Source organism: Acanthaster planci, linkage group LG03, assembly GCF_054643075.1.
Source record: "Acanthaster planci isolate LZ-2023a linkage group LG03, COTS_SCS, whole genome shotgun sequence".
Classification (NCBI taxonomy): Eukaryota; Metazoa; Echinodermata; class Asteroidea; order Valvatida; family Acanthasteridae; genus Acanthaster; species Acanthaster planci.
The window spans coordinates 9,385,342-9,398,600 of NC_141779.1; the positions used below are offsets into that span (position 1 = coordinate 9,385,342).

At 41.9% G+C, this 13,259-nt stretch overlaps 1 protein-coding gene across 2 annotated transcripts; it reads left to right on the plus strand.

Annotated features, from left to right (window-relative positions):
• The first annotated feature begins 432 nt into the window (after nucleotides 1-432).
• LOC147799619 (scavenger receptor cysteine-rich type 1 protein M130-like) lies at nucleotides 433-4,190 on the plus strand. 2 transcript variants are annotated; one of them, XM_087134957.1, is made up of 3 exons: nucleotides 433-762; nucleotides 1,531-1,785; nucleotides 2,599-2,718. In XM_087134957.1, the coding sequence occupies exons 1-3, from the start codon at nucleotides 720-722 to the stop codon at nucleotides 2,607-2,609; spliced, it is 309 nt and encodes a 102-aa protein (XP_086991083.1). In that variant the 5' UTR covers nucleotides 433-719; the 3' UTR covers nucleotides 2,610-2,718. The 2 variants fall into 2 exon arrangements, with proteins under 2 accessions (XP_086991083.1, XP_086991082.1); XM_087134956.1 differs by having other exon boundaries at nucleotides 437-762; nucleotides 2,633-4,190.
• The last annotated feature ends 9,069 nt before the right edge of the window (nucleotides 4,191-13,259 follow it).

Here is a 13,259-nt window from a genome sequence, read left to right on the forward strand (position 1 = left end):
GAAGACCAAAAAGAGCCAAAGGCTAAAAGTAATTAACTTGAACGAATAAGCGGCACACAGTACTGGCGCCAATCAAATGACATCAACTACCTCGTACAGCCAGACATTATCATGTGGCTACTATAATCTGCTACATGAGAGATAGGCCTACACAGAAATTAGTTCGTCCCGTTTTTTGTCATGACAATGAGCGAACGGATTCCCCTGAGGATAAAACAGAAACGTGAAAATTCTCAAATTTACCACTTCCCCCGATTTTGAATGATGATCTTGGCGATTCACTTCTTTGATAATTATCTCTGTTATCAAAGTTTTTTTTATTACAGGGTCACTACCTCCGCTGTGTCGGTCCAATTATGATTTATGCACTTACTCCACGCATAATGATATTTATCATGCTCGAGTGACCGTTTCCTCATTAATTGCTATAGTGTACGGTAGCTCTGAAAACAAAAATGCAACTATGCAATGGCCATGCCATCCCTCAACATTGCATTTTTTCAACAATAATATTAACAATACACCTTTCCATAAAAGAACTAATCCTTTCAGAGTCACTCTGATATATCGTTTATTCTGGGCGCCTTTGCCTCAAAGGAAGTTACCGCCCCGACCTATTGCTAGGCAACTGGCAAAAACCTGACTTAACAAGAACGGGCGAAACCAGAGAGGATCAGTTCACGAAGGCCATCAGGAAAGAGCGACAGGACACGGCAGGGATGTCAAGATATGTATTGGCAGCAGTGTGGATCGCTACCTACGGTAAGGCGGTGAGAATTAAATGTATTTTTCCTCAACTGCGAAATGAGAACATGGCTCTTAAACGATGCACATAAAAATAGAACAGACGCGGAAGGCGAGTGTCTAGATTAATGATCTTTTTTCAACGTAACTTTTTAGGGGGTGTTTTATCGTGAGAATATTGTAGGATTTGTATTAATATTCAAAGAATGTTTGGGAAATAACAAAGCACGAAATCGTAGGACAAAGTCTTATTCATTGTATTCAAACAGTCATTTTTCTGATAAGGAGAGCGATGAGCAAGGCCTTGGAATGAGATGGATGTTCCAGCTTTTACAGGAAGAAATTTTGGTTTGTTTTTAGGGATTCAGGCGGAGAGATCCCCCACGTTCATCAGTTGAAACAAAGTAAATGGTCAACAAGATGTTTTCAAAGCAATTTTCATGGAAAAATCTTCTTCCGTTTAAATTTAACCACGGCGCGTCATTCGATTTCGTGATTTTGAGCAGTCTTTCAACACCCGAATTTAAACCATTTCGTCCCTTCAGATTCGTCTGAAACTTCGGAACATGCTTCCATTCAGACTTTGTTTCTGTGGCATGAAATCCCAGATTCGCCTCTGCATAATATCAAAGTGGATTTTCCAAGGATAGAAAAATGCACAGAGAAGCCAAACTGATATAGAGAAAGACGAAATCGTTCACCTGTGGGTGAAAAAACAAAATTGAAGACATATTTCGTGAAAAGGAGACCCTACGTAGTCTATTTTCTCCTTTACCAATCTAAAAGTTCATGTCAGATCCTTGGGTGTGGCGGCCATCCCTTGCTACTTCGGCCAGGAACCGGACCCGAACCAAGGGGGCAGACTCCGCTGGGCCGTTGTGCAGCCTGCTACCGCCGGTGGGGGCCGGTGCTTGTGCACTAGCCTCAGGGCCGGGGCCGTCAATGTGGTGACACCTGCGAGACCCCGTGAACCGTTCTACTCAGACCGTCCACTGTTCACCGACGATCTGGGAGCGATACTGGACTTTTTCGACCTCGAAGGTGAGAACAGAATTCCTTCTACTTTTCTAGATTTCATGCATATTGTACATTTTCTGCACACATGGGCAACACGCAAACAGTGAAGGGTGTCGCATTCTAATTTGAAAGTGTAGTGACCTTTTGGAGAGTTTTCTCACGGAGCCAAAAGAATTGGATTATTGTCTCAAATCGCCATCACCGGAGTCAAAAACTCCGTCCAATAGCAGTCAACATATAGTTCAACCATGGATACCGCATGCAATTCAATATGTATAGCCTCTTTTTTGTGTGGTTTATGCATAGGGGCGAACCCCGAGGCGCTCTCAAAATCAAACACAGAATGTCGTGCATTTTACAAATAGTTAGTTACTATCGATCCTGGCAAAATTCCGGGGTGTTGACTTCCAAATGAGGGTACTTTTTGAAACACATTAATGCATGATTTAAAGAGATGGTGCTTCGATGGATTCTGCTGGATTCTGGACAGCGACGTATCTAGCTTTTGGTGTCAGGGGCGCAAGTTCAAAAGCGAATGCGGCTTTTGGCTCATTCAACATGATGTTGGGAGAGAAAAAAATATGAAAAGGCTTACTTACGGTCTCGACATTCGGCTTTAATTTCGTGGTGTTGTTTTCTAAGGGTTTTGGTGCTCATACTGTAAATAAGTATCCGGATTATTTTCTTTCCTGCTCACCTTTATAATTATGAAGTACGGTAAAAAGGACAAAAAAAAGAAGAAATACGTCAGGGGAAAGTTTCCCCCTGCCCCCCCCCGGATACGCCACTGATTCTGAAGGTCCACAGTTCATACTCGGACTTCCCACTTGAATGCAGCGTTCCTATGAAAACCATTCACCTCTCGCGTCAGGTTCCGCAGTCTGCATTCGGCTCGTTGGGGAGAACGGACAACTACACCCAAATGAAGGGAGAGTCGAAGTGTACTACAACGGTGAATGGGGAACAGTATGCGATGATTGGTGGGACCTTCCTGACGGTCATGTAGCCTGCCGTCAGCTCGGGTACCAGTCTGCCGAGAGGGTATGGCAATCCGCACACCATGGAGAGGGAAGGGATCATATACATCTGGATGACCTGCGATGTACCGGAAATGAAACTAATCTGGGCGCTTGTCATCATTCGGGTTGGGGTTCTCACGATTGCTACCACTTCGAAGATGCAAGTGTACGATGCAATATTCACCGTTAAGAAAAACTTCGAGTTAACTTAAGAAAAACCGATTAATAGTCGACGTTTCGAGAATTGATTATGGTTTATTTATTAGTTCTTTTAACAATACCAAACTGCAAGTCAAAAAAACTAAAACCTGTGGTTTTTAATATACAAGTAAAATTACAGCAATTTCGAATTTAAAGTACATCACATTTATTGCATAACCACAAAATACATTAGTGTAAAAAATCACAAAAATGAAATCTGACAATTTTGTACAGCCATGAAAATCAAGAAAAAAAATAATTGGAACAAAAATACGTCAGTGTATAGTTATTATATTTATCATACAAACCCGTTTTCTGCTTTTTTTCAATCGAATGACTTTACTCTTTAGTGACAGATGAATGCTATACAGGGCATGCATAATCCAGTATGGGTCTGATATTGGCAGTATGTGTGTAGTGGGAACACTGACTTTTTTGAGATTATGTAATATGTATAATTTTAGCAAAGCTCTGGAGACTATTCCAGAGATATCTAAATTCACTTTAAATCATTCTGAATTATGATTCCCAGTAATTTTAAATGTGAAACCTGATGTAGGCTAGTCACGTTTAACACATGTATTTGAAAGCACAGGTTTTGGCACATCACGTTTTAAAAAAATGTTCATCATACGTGTACTGAGACATTTTCATGGCCGGCTTAGGTAGCACATCATTTTGTTGACACCATCCTGAGAGATCATGAAGGTAAGATTACAACTATTATTGATCCGCAAAGTAATGATCTCACCAAATGTCGGGTCTGAAACAATGCACTGCAGCATCATTGACAAGTATCACGAACAATAGGGCCCAGCTTTGTACCCTCCAGCCTACCCAACTTTGTACCCCGCTGTGATGTCCCTGGTACCCATCGCGCAAAACCAAGACCACGGGAAAGGACTGTAGTGATTCTGTCAGAAAAATTCAAAAAGTCAATTTCTGAAAGGATTGGTGAATTTTTCTTAGAATCACTTGCATGCTTCAACTCTCTTTCAATGTATGAAACTATTCGAAATCTTTTGGGAGTTCAGTTAATTGTACATGGCACTTTTCTAAGACATTCAAAATTGACCAGCTTCTCAAGATAATTGAGGGTGCTGTTATTGTCATGTGACACTGTTCAGTTTGCACGTTTTCAGGTTCGAATTTTGAACCCCAAACTTGCTCTCAGAAAACATTTCCGAGGAAAGGTTGCTCACTGGCTTATTGTCACATACTTAAACAACAATAAATTATCAAAAGAAATGGAAAACTTAGATAGCGAAGTAAGGTGTAAAATATAGCAAAAAAAGTCCCCAAAAGATAGATAAAAATAAATAGCAAACCCGAAATTGAAAATAAGGTTGATTAAAACACAACGATGCAATTTCAAGGATTTTTAAAAATAGTCCGGTTCTGGTGATCAATGCTGCAAAACATGTCGATTGAGCAAAAATGTTTTTTATGTATGCGTAGGAAAATAATTAGATACTACTTTATATAGACAGTTGTGCTCCGCGAATGTAATAAACAGAGGAGTGAACTTGTAGTGGCCTACTTGAATTTGGAGTTATATCGTTGGTTTGGTTAAGTTGCCCCGCGAGTGATCTAGCTACTTGATCGGCAGGTTAGTCGATAGGTTGACTGACTGGTTCGGTGGAGAATGGCGAATTGGGGTAAATTGACTTACTTAAGGTCAGAACATACAACAAACTGTATAGGGCCGGTTCTTTCCCCTCTGGATGACATATAATGGGACCGTATTACTCATTCGACATGTTTGCATTTGCTTATTTCCAAATGATACAAATTCGCTCCGACCAACTTCCGTTGGGGCTTTTTAGAAACAAAGTATGAAATATAGCATATGGATCTTGGAAGACTAAATTAGTTAATTTACCGGACAAGACAGAATACGTGAAATTGTGTTACTATAGTTTTGTATGAATTCTTAAAAATCTGTCTCAGAGCAAACAGGTAGATTTTAGTTTGTGCAAAAATTTTTTAAAGTTCCCGTTTATGACTGTCATGAATTTGTTTTCTGTTTCAAGATGCTGTTTGTTTGCCAGCACAAAATACATGCATATTCCATTCACTAGAGCGATTGGTCTGTGTAATCATGTAGGATAAATTATAATTGCATGCTTGGGTCTGTTCTTTGTCAATTGCCCCAGAGTGCGCCAACCCCAAAGGGGACACCTTTTGATGAATACATTTATTTGTTTGTTTGTTTATTTGGTTTGGTTTTTTGTTGTTGGCTATATCGCTTTTTCCGCCAAAAGATAAGACTGCGAGATTGGGCGCATGACCATTACACCACCAGGCGCCGCCAACAATGTAATTACGCTAAACTGGGAAGGCAGAGCATGGACCTGTTGCTATGCAACCGATTACAAAAACTCTATTATTCTCACAACTGTCGACCAACGTGTGTTCAATGGGTGAACCAGTGCTTTTTTCCCTTACAAAAATCTTACGAAAGAAAATTGCTAGGCTATTGAGGGATGTATCGTCAGCACTTTGGCTGGCTAGCTTTGGTAAATAACCACTAATTATATATTATTCTAATTTTAATTGTGCAATAAAAAATAATTCGAAAAACACATGAATGTCCATCCAAACAATAATTTTACATAAAGAAATGACTTTTAAAGAATGGTACCTACTGTCATCATGTACTCCGCTGATATTTTACAAACGTGTTCTTGGACATTGAATTAAACTGTATCAACACAAAAATAACTCATAATATCACAAAGATGCAGATGGTTTTCACGGAAATTTATTATCATTTGAAAAATACCTTTAATTGCCTTTATAGGCATTTCATGGAATTTTTTCTCATAATTCCATGAACTGAAGGGAATATTATGTAATGCCACTGTCATCAAGATATATTATGAAGATCTTTTTCGAGATCGTCGGCGTTTTTTTTAAAACAATGCTTATCATCTGCAACATAAATTCGTACAACATTCTACATCACCCATCTCCTTGAGTTTGGCGGCCATCCCTTGCTACTTCGCCCAGGAATCAGACCCGAACCAGGGGGGCAGACTCCGCTGGCCGTTGTGCAGGCTACTGCCACCGGTGAGGGCCGGTGCTCGTGCACCGGCCTCAGGCCGGCCTGGGGCCGTCAACGTGGTAACACCCGGAAGACCTCGCTAACTGTTCTACTCGAACCGTCCACCGTTCACCGACCATCGATGCCCGATGAAGACCATCTTTAACTCGACTGTCAAGGTGAGAACGGAAGTTTCCTACGAAATTCCAAATCCCCGACATACAACAACCTTGATTTTTGCATATAGTTCAAATCGTGATCGAAAAATAATACACTCAAGTATTCACGAGCGTCCCTTAACCAATCAGAGACATCACCCCAATTTTTTTTTTTTTGGGGGGGGGACGATATACCAAGCTGGAAAAAAGACCGTGGCTGCAATCTGTGCCCCATTACAACTGCTTGAAATGTTGTATGTTCTATTTTTACCATCGTCCGTCGTGTGTTGGCACTACTCTCTCTATTGCAGCTCTGACCCATAGCAGAGTTGATTTTTGAGAGAGCGCTGCGACATGAGTGTCTCGATTGTTGGAACCAAAATGGTGGATTATGCGTCAGTGTACATGGACATTATTAGCATATGCAATTGGGGAGTCCGGGACGGGCTTACAGACCTACAGCTGGGTCTATTTTCCAGCATATGCGGCAAGGTATGCGACGGAGAGAACCCCCCCCTGCTTTGTGTTGGTTATTGTCTCGCAGGAATCTGGGGAATTCCATTCAGAAATCTTGGGGGAATGTGTTAAGTAACAATAGTCTGGAATGTGTATAGGGATTGGACATGTTGGGGGTGGGTACCCCTTGGTCTCATTTCTTGCTGGGTATAATTTCCAGTGGAGTGAAAACCTAGACCTAATTCTGGACAACAGCGTCGGATACAGCCTATACCACACACACAATGAACAGCCATTACTGGTCCCAAAGACTTAAGCTCGCGCCGCTCTCTCAGTACACAGTTCCAAAGACCATGCACAGACAAACAAACGCACAGACCGCCAGTCTTGCCCATATAACCGTAATTTTGAAAAGTATGAGCAAACACTTGAAGAGGCGAATGATGATTGCCAGTGCACATTGTACAGCGCCCTCATTTGTCAAAATGTGCATCTCCTAAATCTGACCTTCTGAAACCCGGACGTTGGTCTCCTGCACCAGTTCATTTTGTTACATGACAGTAAATGAAGAGAGCGGCGAATCTACCGCTCCTCCAGATCTGCTGCACTGGTTTCCTTTTGGAGGTCTGCGAAGGTGCGGGTCTGTGAAAGTCTGTGAAAATTGGAATTCCAGAATGCTGATTCGGCTGGTTAGCAAAATTAATATAATGGGAAGTCTTTAAGACGTTTAGTGGTGACACATGCGCCGATCATTTTTCAGTCAAGCTCATGTGCACGTGTTCGAATTATAAAGAAAGGACTCAATTCGCGTTATACATATTCTGTGATAGGGTAGCAACGTAATTTAAAACATTGCTCTTCGAGCATTAAAGCTTTACAATCTGATGTTTTGGGTGTCAATTTAGCACCAATTTTATGCAAATGGACATACCGTTCTTACAGCCCGTCGGCTGGCTTGACACGCCCTCAGAGTCTAGTGCGGGCAAGTGTGTCCCTGAAAATGTTAACTGTGAATGAAAATATTACGACAAAGCCTTTTGGCAGTTTGAATAAAAAATTCCCAGATATCATGTACATGTAGCTGTTTCTTCATCCATACCAGGTTTTGCCAAACATTTGTTCATTTGAGACGGCCGGAGCAGGAATTCTCCCCTGCCTCGGCCATTAGTGGGCCCCCAAATGGTTAGACCTACTATGATTGGGGTTAGTTCCAACCTCTCTCCTAACTTATTTTGGGGATCTGTCCCTGGAAATAAGGTGAAATCAAATTAATCAATATCCATCTGGGTGGGTGCAGGGAATCTGGTTATGCACGATGTGATGATTGTCCTGAACGTGTCACCGACCTCCTTCTAATCGCAGCGTGTATTTTAATTATGATAAAAATGACCGGACGAACCCAGCAGATTCCCCACAGTGACAGACGGACTGTCTGCTCATCCAGACTGCTTGCGGGGGCCGTGGCCATCAATCAACGGTCGTGAGTCAACCAGTGGTCACTGCAAAGGCTAATCGTGGTTAGTTTTGATTTGCGAGAGGTCTCGTGCACATCCAGATGATTTTCAAGACATATCACGTGGTGCTGCCCCCAAAATTATTTTAAATACACTTCTTGTCAGTTCTTATACTGGCTGGCGCAAATGGGGTTCATTGATATACTTAGCCTAATGAACGTAATTGAACACCCTTTCAATGTACAATGGGTGTGGTTTAAATTGAAGAAACGTCAGACTTTGGAAGCGGATGGTGCCCGACATGTCTGCAGTGGGCTTAAGTTTTTTTTTACTAGTTACAGCGCCCTCATGTGACGAGAACAGTGAGCGACAACTCAAACACTGAACCTAGGGAAACTGAAAGAGTTTTAAACTGTTTGTTGAATTACTGATTAGTTTAATGGTTTAATCCAAACAGTTCAGTTTTCAAAACATGAAAAGGTCTTCCTGTTTTTCTTCATTTTTAGACAGTGGTGTATTATAAAATACACATGAAATGGCATAATTCGGTCACCAGTGCACATCCATGCCACTGATCTCTGATCCATGCTCCCGTCGGGCCTGTAAGTGACCAAAGGAGAGTCCTATTTCCCTTGACCTTCAGCCTCAGGCAAATAAAACCCTCTGCTGATCACTCACAGTCCCTCGAGGCGCATAGACGTGAACTAGTGACCTCATTGCCCCAGTCCACATTATGTATGATAATTTGATATCACTGATAAGTACGGCCTTTGCAATGAACGCGGACTGTTCTCAGAGGGCGTGTGCTAAAAGCTAAATCTTCTTTCCATAAGATGTGCTTTTCAAATGCTTCATGTGAAGCAGCTAATTTTTTAGGATAATTATGTCATCATTATCGGTTTTATTTGTCATTCACTTTCACCAAAATGGTCACTACTGAGCCAAGCGCATACACATCAGTGTATGGTCATTTGTTACCGTTACAACGCCCCCTTTATCATTACGCCGTGACTTTCCTATATGATTAATACAGATTTCCTTCTCCCCCGCATCCTATCCATTTTCGGGCGTAAATTTCCGGGCAGGTTTGATTAATATCTAATTTGTCAGTCCCATACAGGCCTATCTAGAATGATAAAGGTTTCCTTTCTTTATTTCTTTTTCTGACCACAAACACGTTTCTTTTTAAAGAAACCGTAGTTCATTTTAAACAAATGTTGAGCCGTTTCGTCTTCTTCCTTAGAAGACGCTCCATTGGGAAATACTCCATCTCTGGAGGGCGTAAGATGACCAAACGTCGAGACAACAGATCGAGTGATCAAGCTACATATCTTGAAATCAAGAGTAATCCGCCATGTAACATTTCTCACTCAGACACAGTCTGGTTGCCCCAGAAGAAAGATTTTCTAGATGCTATAGTTGTGGGTTATTTGAAGTTCACCTTCCGCAGCGTTTGTAAAACACGTCCCTGTTTTGATAAGGGACGGGGGTAATTACTTCGAATCGACGGTCTGTGTCTATGACTCGTTTTTGAACGTCTTCGATCATACCTTGGCAGGTGAGCTCGTGAACAAGATGACCTGGTTATAATTCCCATGCTTTCATCTGCTTTTCATTAAATGACTAACATTTGTCCAAGAAATGTACTCGGCTGGCGCTCTGGGACGAACTTCCTCGCGCGGCTAGCTATAGAACGGCTTCTGCTAGTTTAAGAGAACAGCCGGGGGCCATGATGTGAGGTCAGAGGCCCGGTGTCACACCTCCCTTAAAGGCATCCTCAGTGAGCATTTACCCAGGAACTTCGTCGACCTGCCGATCGACAAAGGGAGGGTTAATGTGAGGCATACCCAGTCGATGCGAATAGGCCCATAAGATCCTCCCTGCAGCTTCGCAAGGTTTTCGTTAGTGCAAAGGTGTTAAATTTGTTTCGCTTTTTTTCAGTTCGTTCCCGTTGGCCAAACTCGCTGCGAACACCACACTGTCCCCCCTCCCTGATTACACTAAAAGTACCCGATCTACTTTGTCTTGTTGAATTAAGGGAATGCAAATATGCATTAAGCTTACAGTCAACCTAGCAGCGGCAGGCCTAAGAATAACACGGAACATAACCCTGCATAGATTTACAGTTGCCCAAGATGACATCATCAGTTCTGCCCCACACAAGTGGAAAGGCTCTAGACATGCCACCTTCATTGGGTAAAAAATCCTGGCTGCACGATCAGTCCTTACGAGACACCTCGAACCCCTATCCTTACCAGCGTTCCGATACCGTAACCCAGCTGAGCGCTTTCCGGGAAAAAGTGAGAACAAGGTTGAAAACAAGTATTTCGCATATCTCCATCCTTGCAGGACGTTGGACGGGCTAAGTTCGTTTGGGTTAGTGACGTAAGTTCACCGAGCCCTCATTTGATAAAGTTAAATTGTTCTGTTTAAATCATAATTGGAATTAACGCAAGGCCCATAGTGTCGTTCGTTCAACAGCATTGCGAGGAACAACTAGTGAGAGACTAAAAATGAACTTTTATTATTTACTAATTCCCTTGAAGGAGATGATTCAATCATGAAACCGTGAGGGCGTTTTTATTGTTCCTGTCTCGCGCAGACACAATAGCTAACTGCCACTTAGGCCATGCACGACCGATGCTCTCTCAGTTGTCTGGCAGAATGAGACCCGTGTCGAGACTAAGTGGAAAACTCAAGAACAGGTTCCATTTAAGAACTTCTGGACACCCGATAGTTAGGTATAATAAGTATAAGTATAGTTAAGTATAATGCAGAAATATAAATTAAACTTAATTATATAATCTCACAAGATCTTGCTCGATAAGATAGTAGCTTTCTTGAAGGGGGTGGTTCAGAATTTTATTTGGGGGGCGGCTAGTTGGGGTTAGGTGAGTTTAAGCCAGCAGAGATCCCAACAACTGTTTTCATACGTTTCGTGCACTATATTCATGAAATTAGGAGCCTTCGCCCGTGATAATGGCACTCTGATGTCATTTTGTAACATCCGGAATTCACGTCATGCCGTGGGTACATGTGAAAATATTTGACAATGAAACGAAGTCCTGCATTGTAGCTCTGTTTCCGGTGTGGATTACCATGATCTTCCCTTATTAACGTGAAATTAAGTGGCTGGCAGCAACCCAAAGCCTGCAGCTTCGATCCCAACAACACTGCAGCGAAGCACAATCTATAGGGTCTTCGCCTATAGTGAAATGACGATGAATCCAATGCCGACGTGAGGCAACAAGCCATTTGCGAGTTAATTTTGAAGGAAAACTGGTACACTGCGTTCTTTTAACTTCACATGAAATTTGAATTCTCCATAATAAAGATACTGTTGCTATACCTCGTGATTCGGGGCAAGCTTTTCCTTAGTTGTATAAGAGACGCCTTGCACTAATACAATGTTTATAATGGATGAGACGAGGCACAGAGGAACCAGTCCATTCCAGAGATGGCGGTCGCTATGCGGAAGCTTGCCCCGAATAACGAGGTACAGCAATAGTGCCTTTAGTCTGGGAAATTGAAATTGTTGTGTTTATGTGCAATAAGATAACTCAATGACCATATTTTAATCAAATGATGATGGGTCGGATCAAAAACAAGTCGAAGGAGCGTAGAGTTCACTCCGCGGTTCCGCACAGAGATTGGCCGATTCTGACAAGTAATGAATTTACTAATGTGCTGGATCCGTTTAGAACCCGTGTTGGATTCCTGCTTAGGACGGTAAGAGCGCGTCCGCACGAAGAGCAAATTAAAATCCTGTGAGGAAACCACAATCAGAGTGTTATTCTTCATGTTTTTTATCCTCTTTGCGGCTTTTGGAAGTACATTGCAGGTTTTGTGTTGTGTTGGTGCATCGTGCAAATGGCAAAATTGTGATTCCAAATTACGTGTCTACTCTCGGGGAAAAATCAATTCTTTATCAAACGTTTACTTTGATGTTACCCATGTGGGGAACATTACTGGAAACTTCCTCTGACCTAAAAAATACAAATTTAGGTGCCATTCAAATTAATCATTTTGTTTTAAGTTCGAGTTTTCTTTCATGCAAGCACCCTAGCCCAGTTTCTGGTGTGAAAATGTTACTTCACTTTTAATGCATTACGTAGGAGATCGACCATAGTAGATATCGGTACGCTCGTTAAATTCAGGTGGGAAAAAACAAGTTAAAAGAACTGAAAGGGCAATTTTAATTATATTTGTTGACCCATTTTTTGGGGGGGGGAGGAATCGAAATTTGAAAACACTGTCATGCAGAAACCGCGCTTCAAGAAATCCTCTGTATCATTTGCAGACAAACATAATACAAGACGATAACCGCTGACCTAACCATGAACGGTAACGCCAGACTTCGCACGCATTTTGGCTCAGCCAACAAACGAGAAATATGGCCAACTTGAAACCAGTAAACACTTCTAGTGGCGGGCAAATCATACCGTTTGTCAGCTCCAGGAACAGCGCAGACTGTGTTTGTGATTGGTGGAATGGAACGGCTGTCGGTTTTGGGTTTGGGCAAACAATGGCAGCATTTGTCGTGCTTATTGCAAAATGTTGATGCCGACTTTGGCGCGCGTTAACTACCATTTTTTTTTTATTAACGAGAGGGCTTGGTGGTAACAGATGCTTTCCTTCCGTGTGATGTTGCGCTGACTTTACGGATGTGGAATCGAGTTCTTTACCAATACCAGCGCGGATCCGGGGTGTGTGTTTGGGAAGTCGACCCCCCCGCTCTGAGACAAAAAAAAACAAAATCAGAAATGCAAAAAGTGGAGAAAATAAAAATGAAGACTTATAGTAAAGTAAAGTTTTCTTCTGTGTATAGTAAACAAAATATGCTATAAGCAATGTAATGTATTCATTATCGTTTCCGTGTGTCAGAAAAAATGAGACATTAAGAAATCTCCGGCCTGGCCCGTCCCTGGCAATTTGTTAAGTATTTGCTTACTAGGACAGAGGCGTGGTAATAGTCTTGAACGGATCAGATGAAAATTGACGATGTCCTAAATTATTCCTTGTTTTAAGATTGGACTGAAATGTTCGACAAAACTGTAGCCCTGACCTTTTTTATGGCGCTTGTCTTCACAAGATGCTTGACAAACATAAAGACAAACACAAAGAGATGCTAAAGATAGCAAAGGTCTCGTGATCTCAATTTAGT

Excerpts from the sequence above, each read along its gene's own strand:
- LOC147799619 (XM_087134956.1), top strand. The coding sequence starts at position 720 with ATGTCAAGATATGTATTGGCAGCAGTGTGGATCGCTACCTACG. Across the intron at positions 763-1,530 it reads AGTGTGGATCGCTACCTACG|TTCATGTCAGATCCTTGGGT; the intron begins GTAAGGCGGTGA and ends CCAATCTAAAAG. Across the intron at positions 1,786-2,632 it reads GGACTTTTTCGACCTCGAAG|GTTCCGCAGTCTGCATTCGG; the intron begins GTGAGAACAGAA and ends CTCTCGCGTCAG.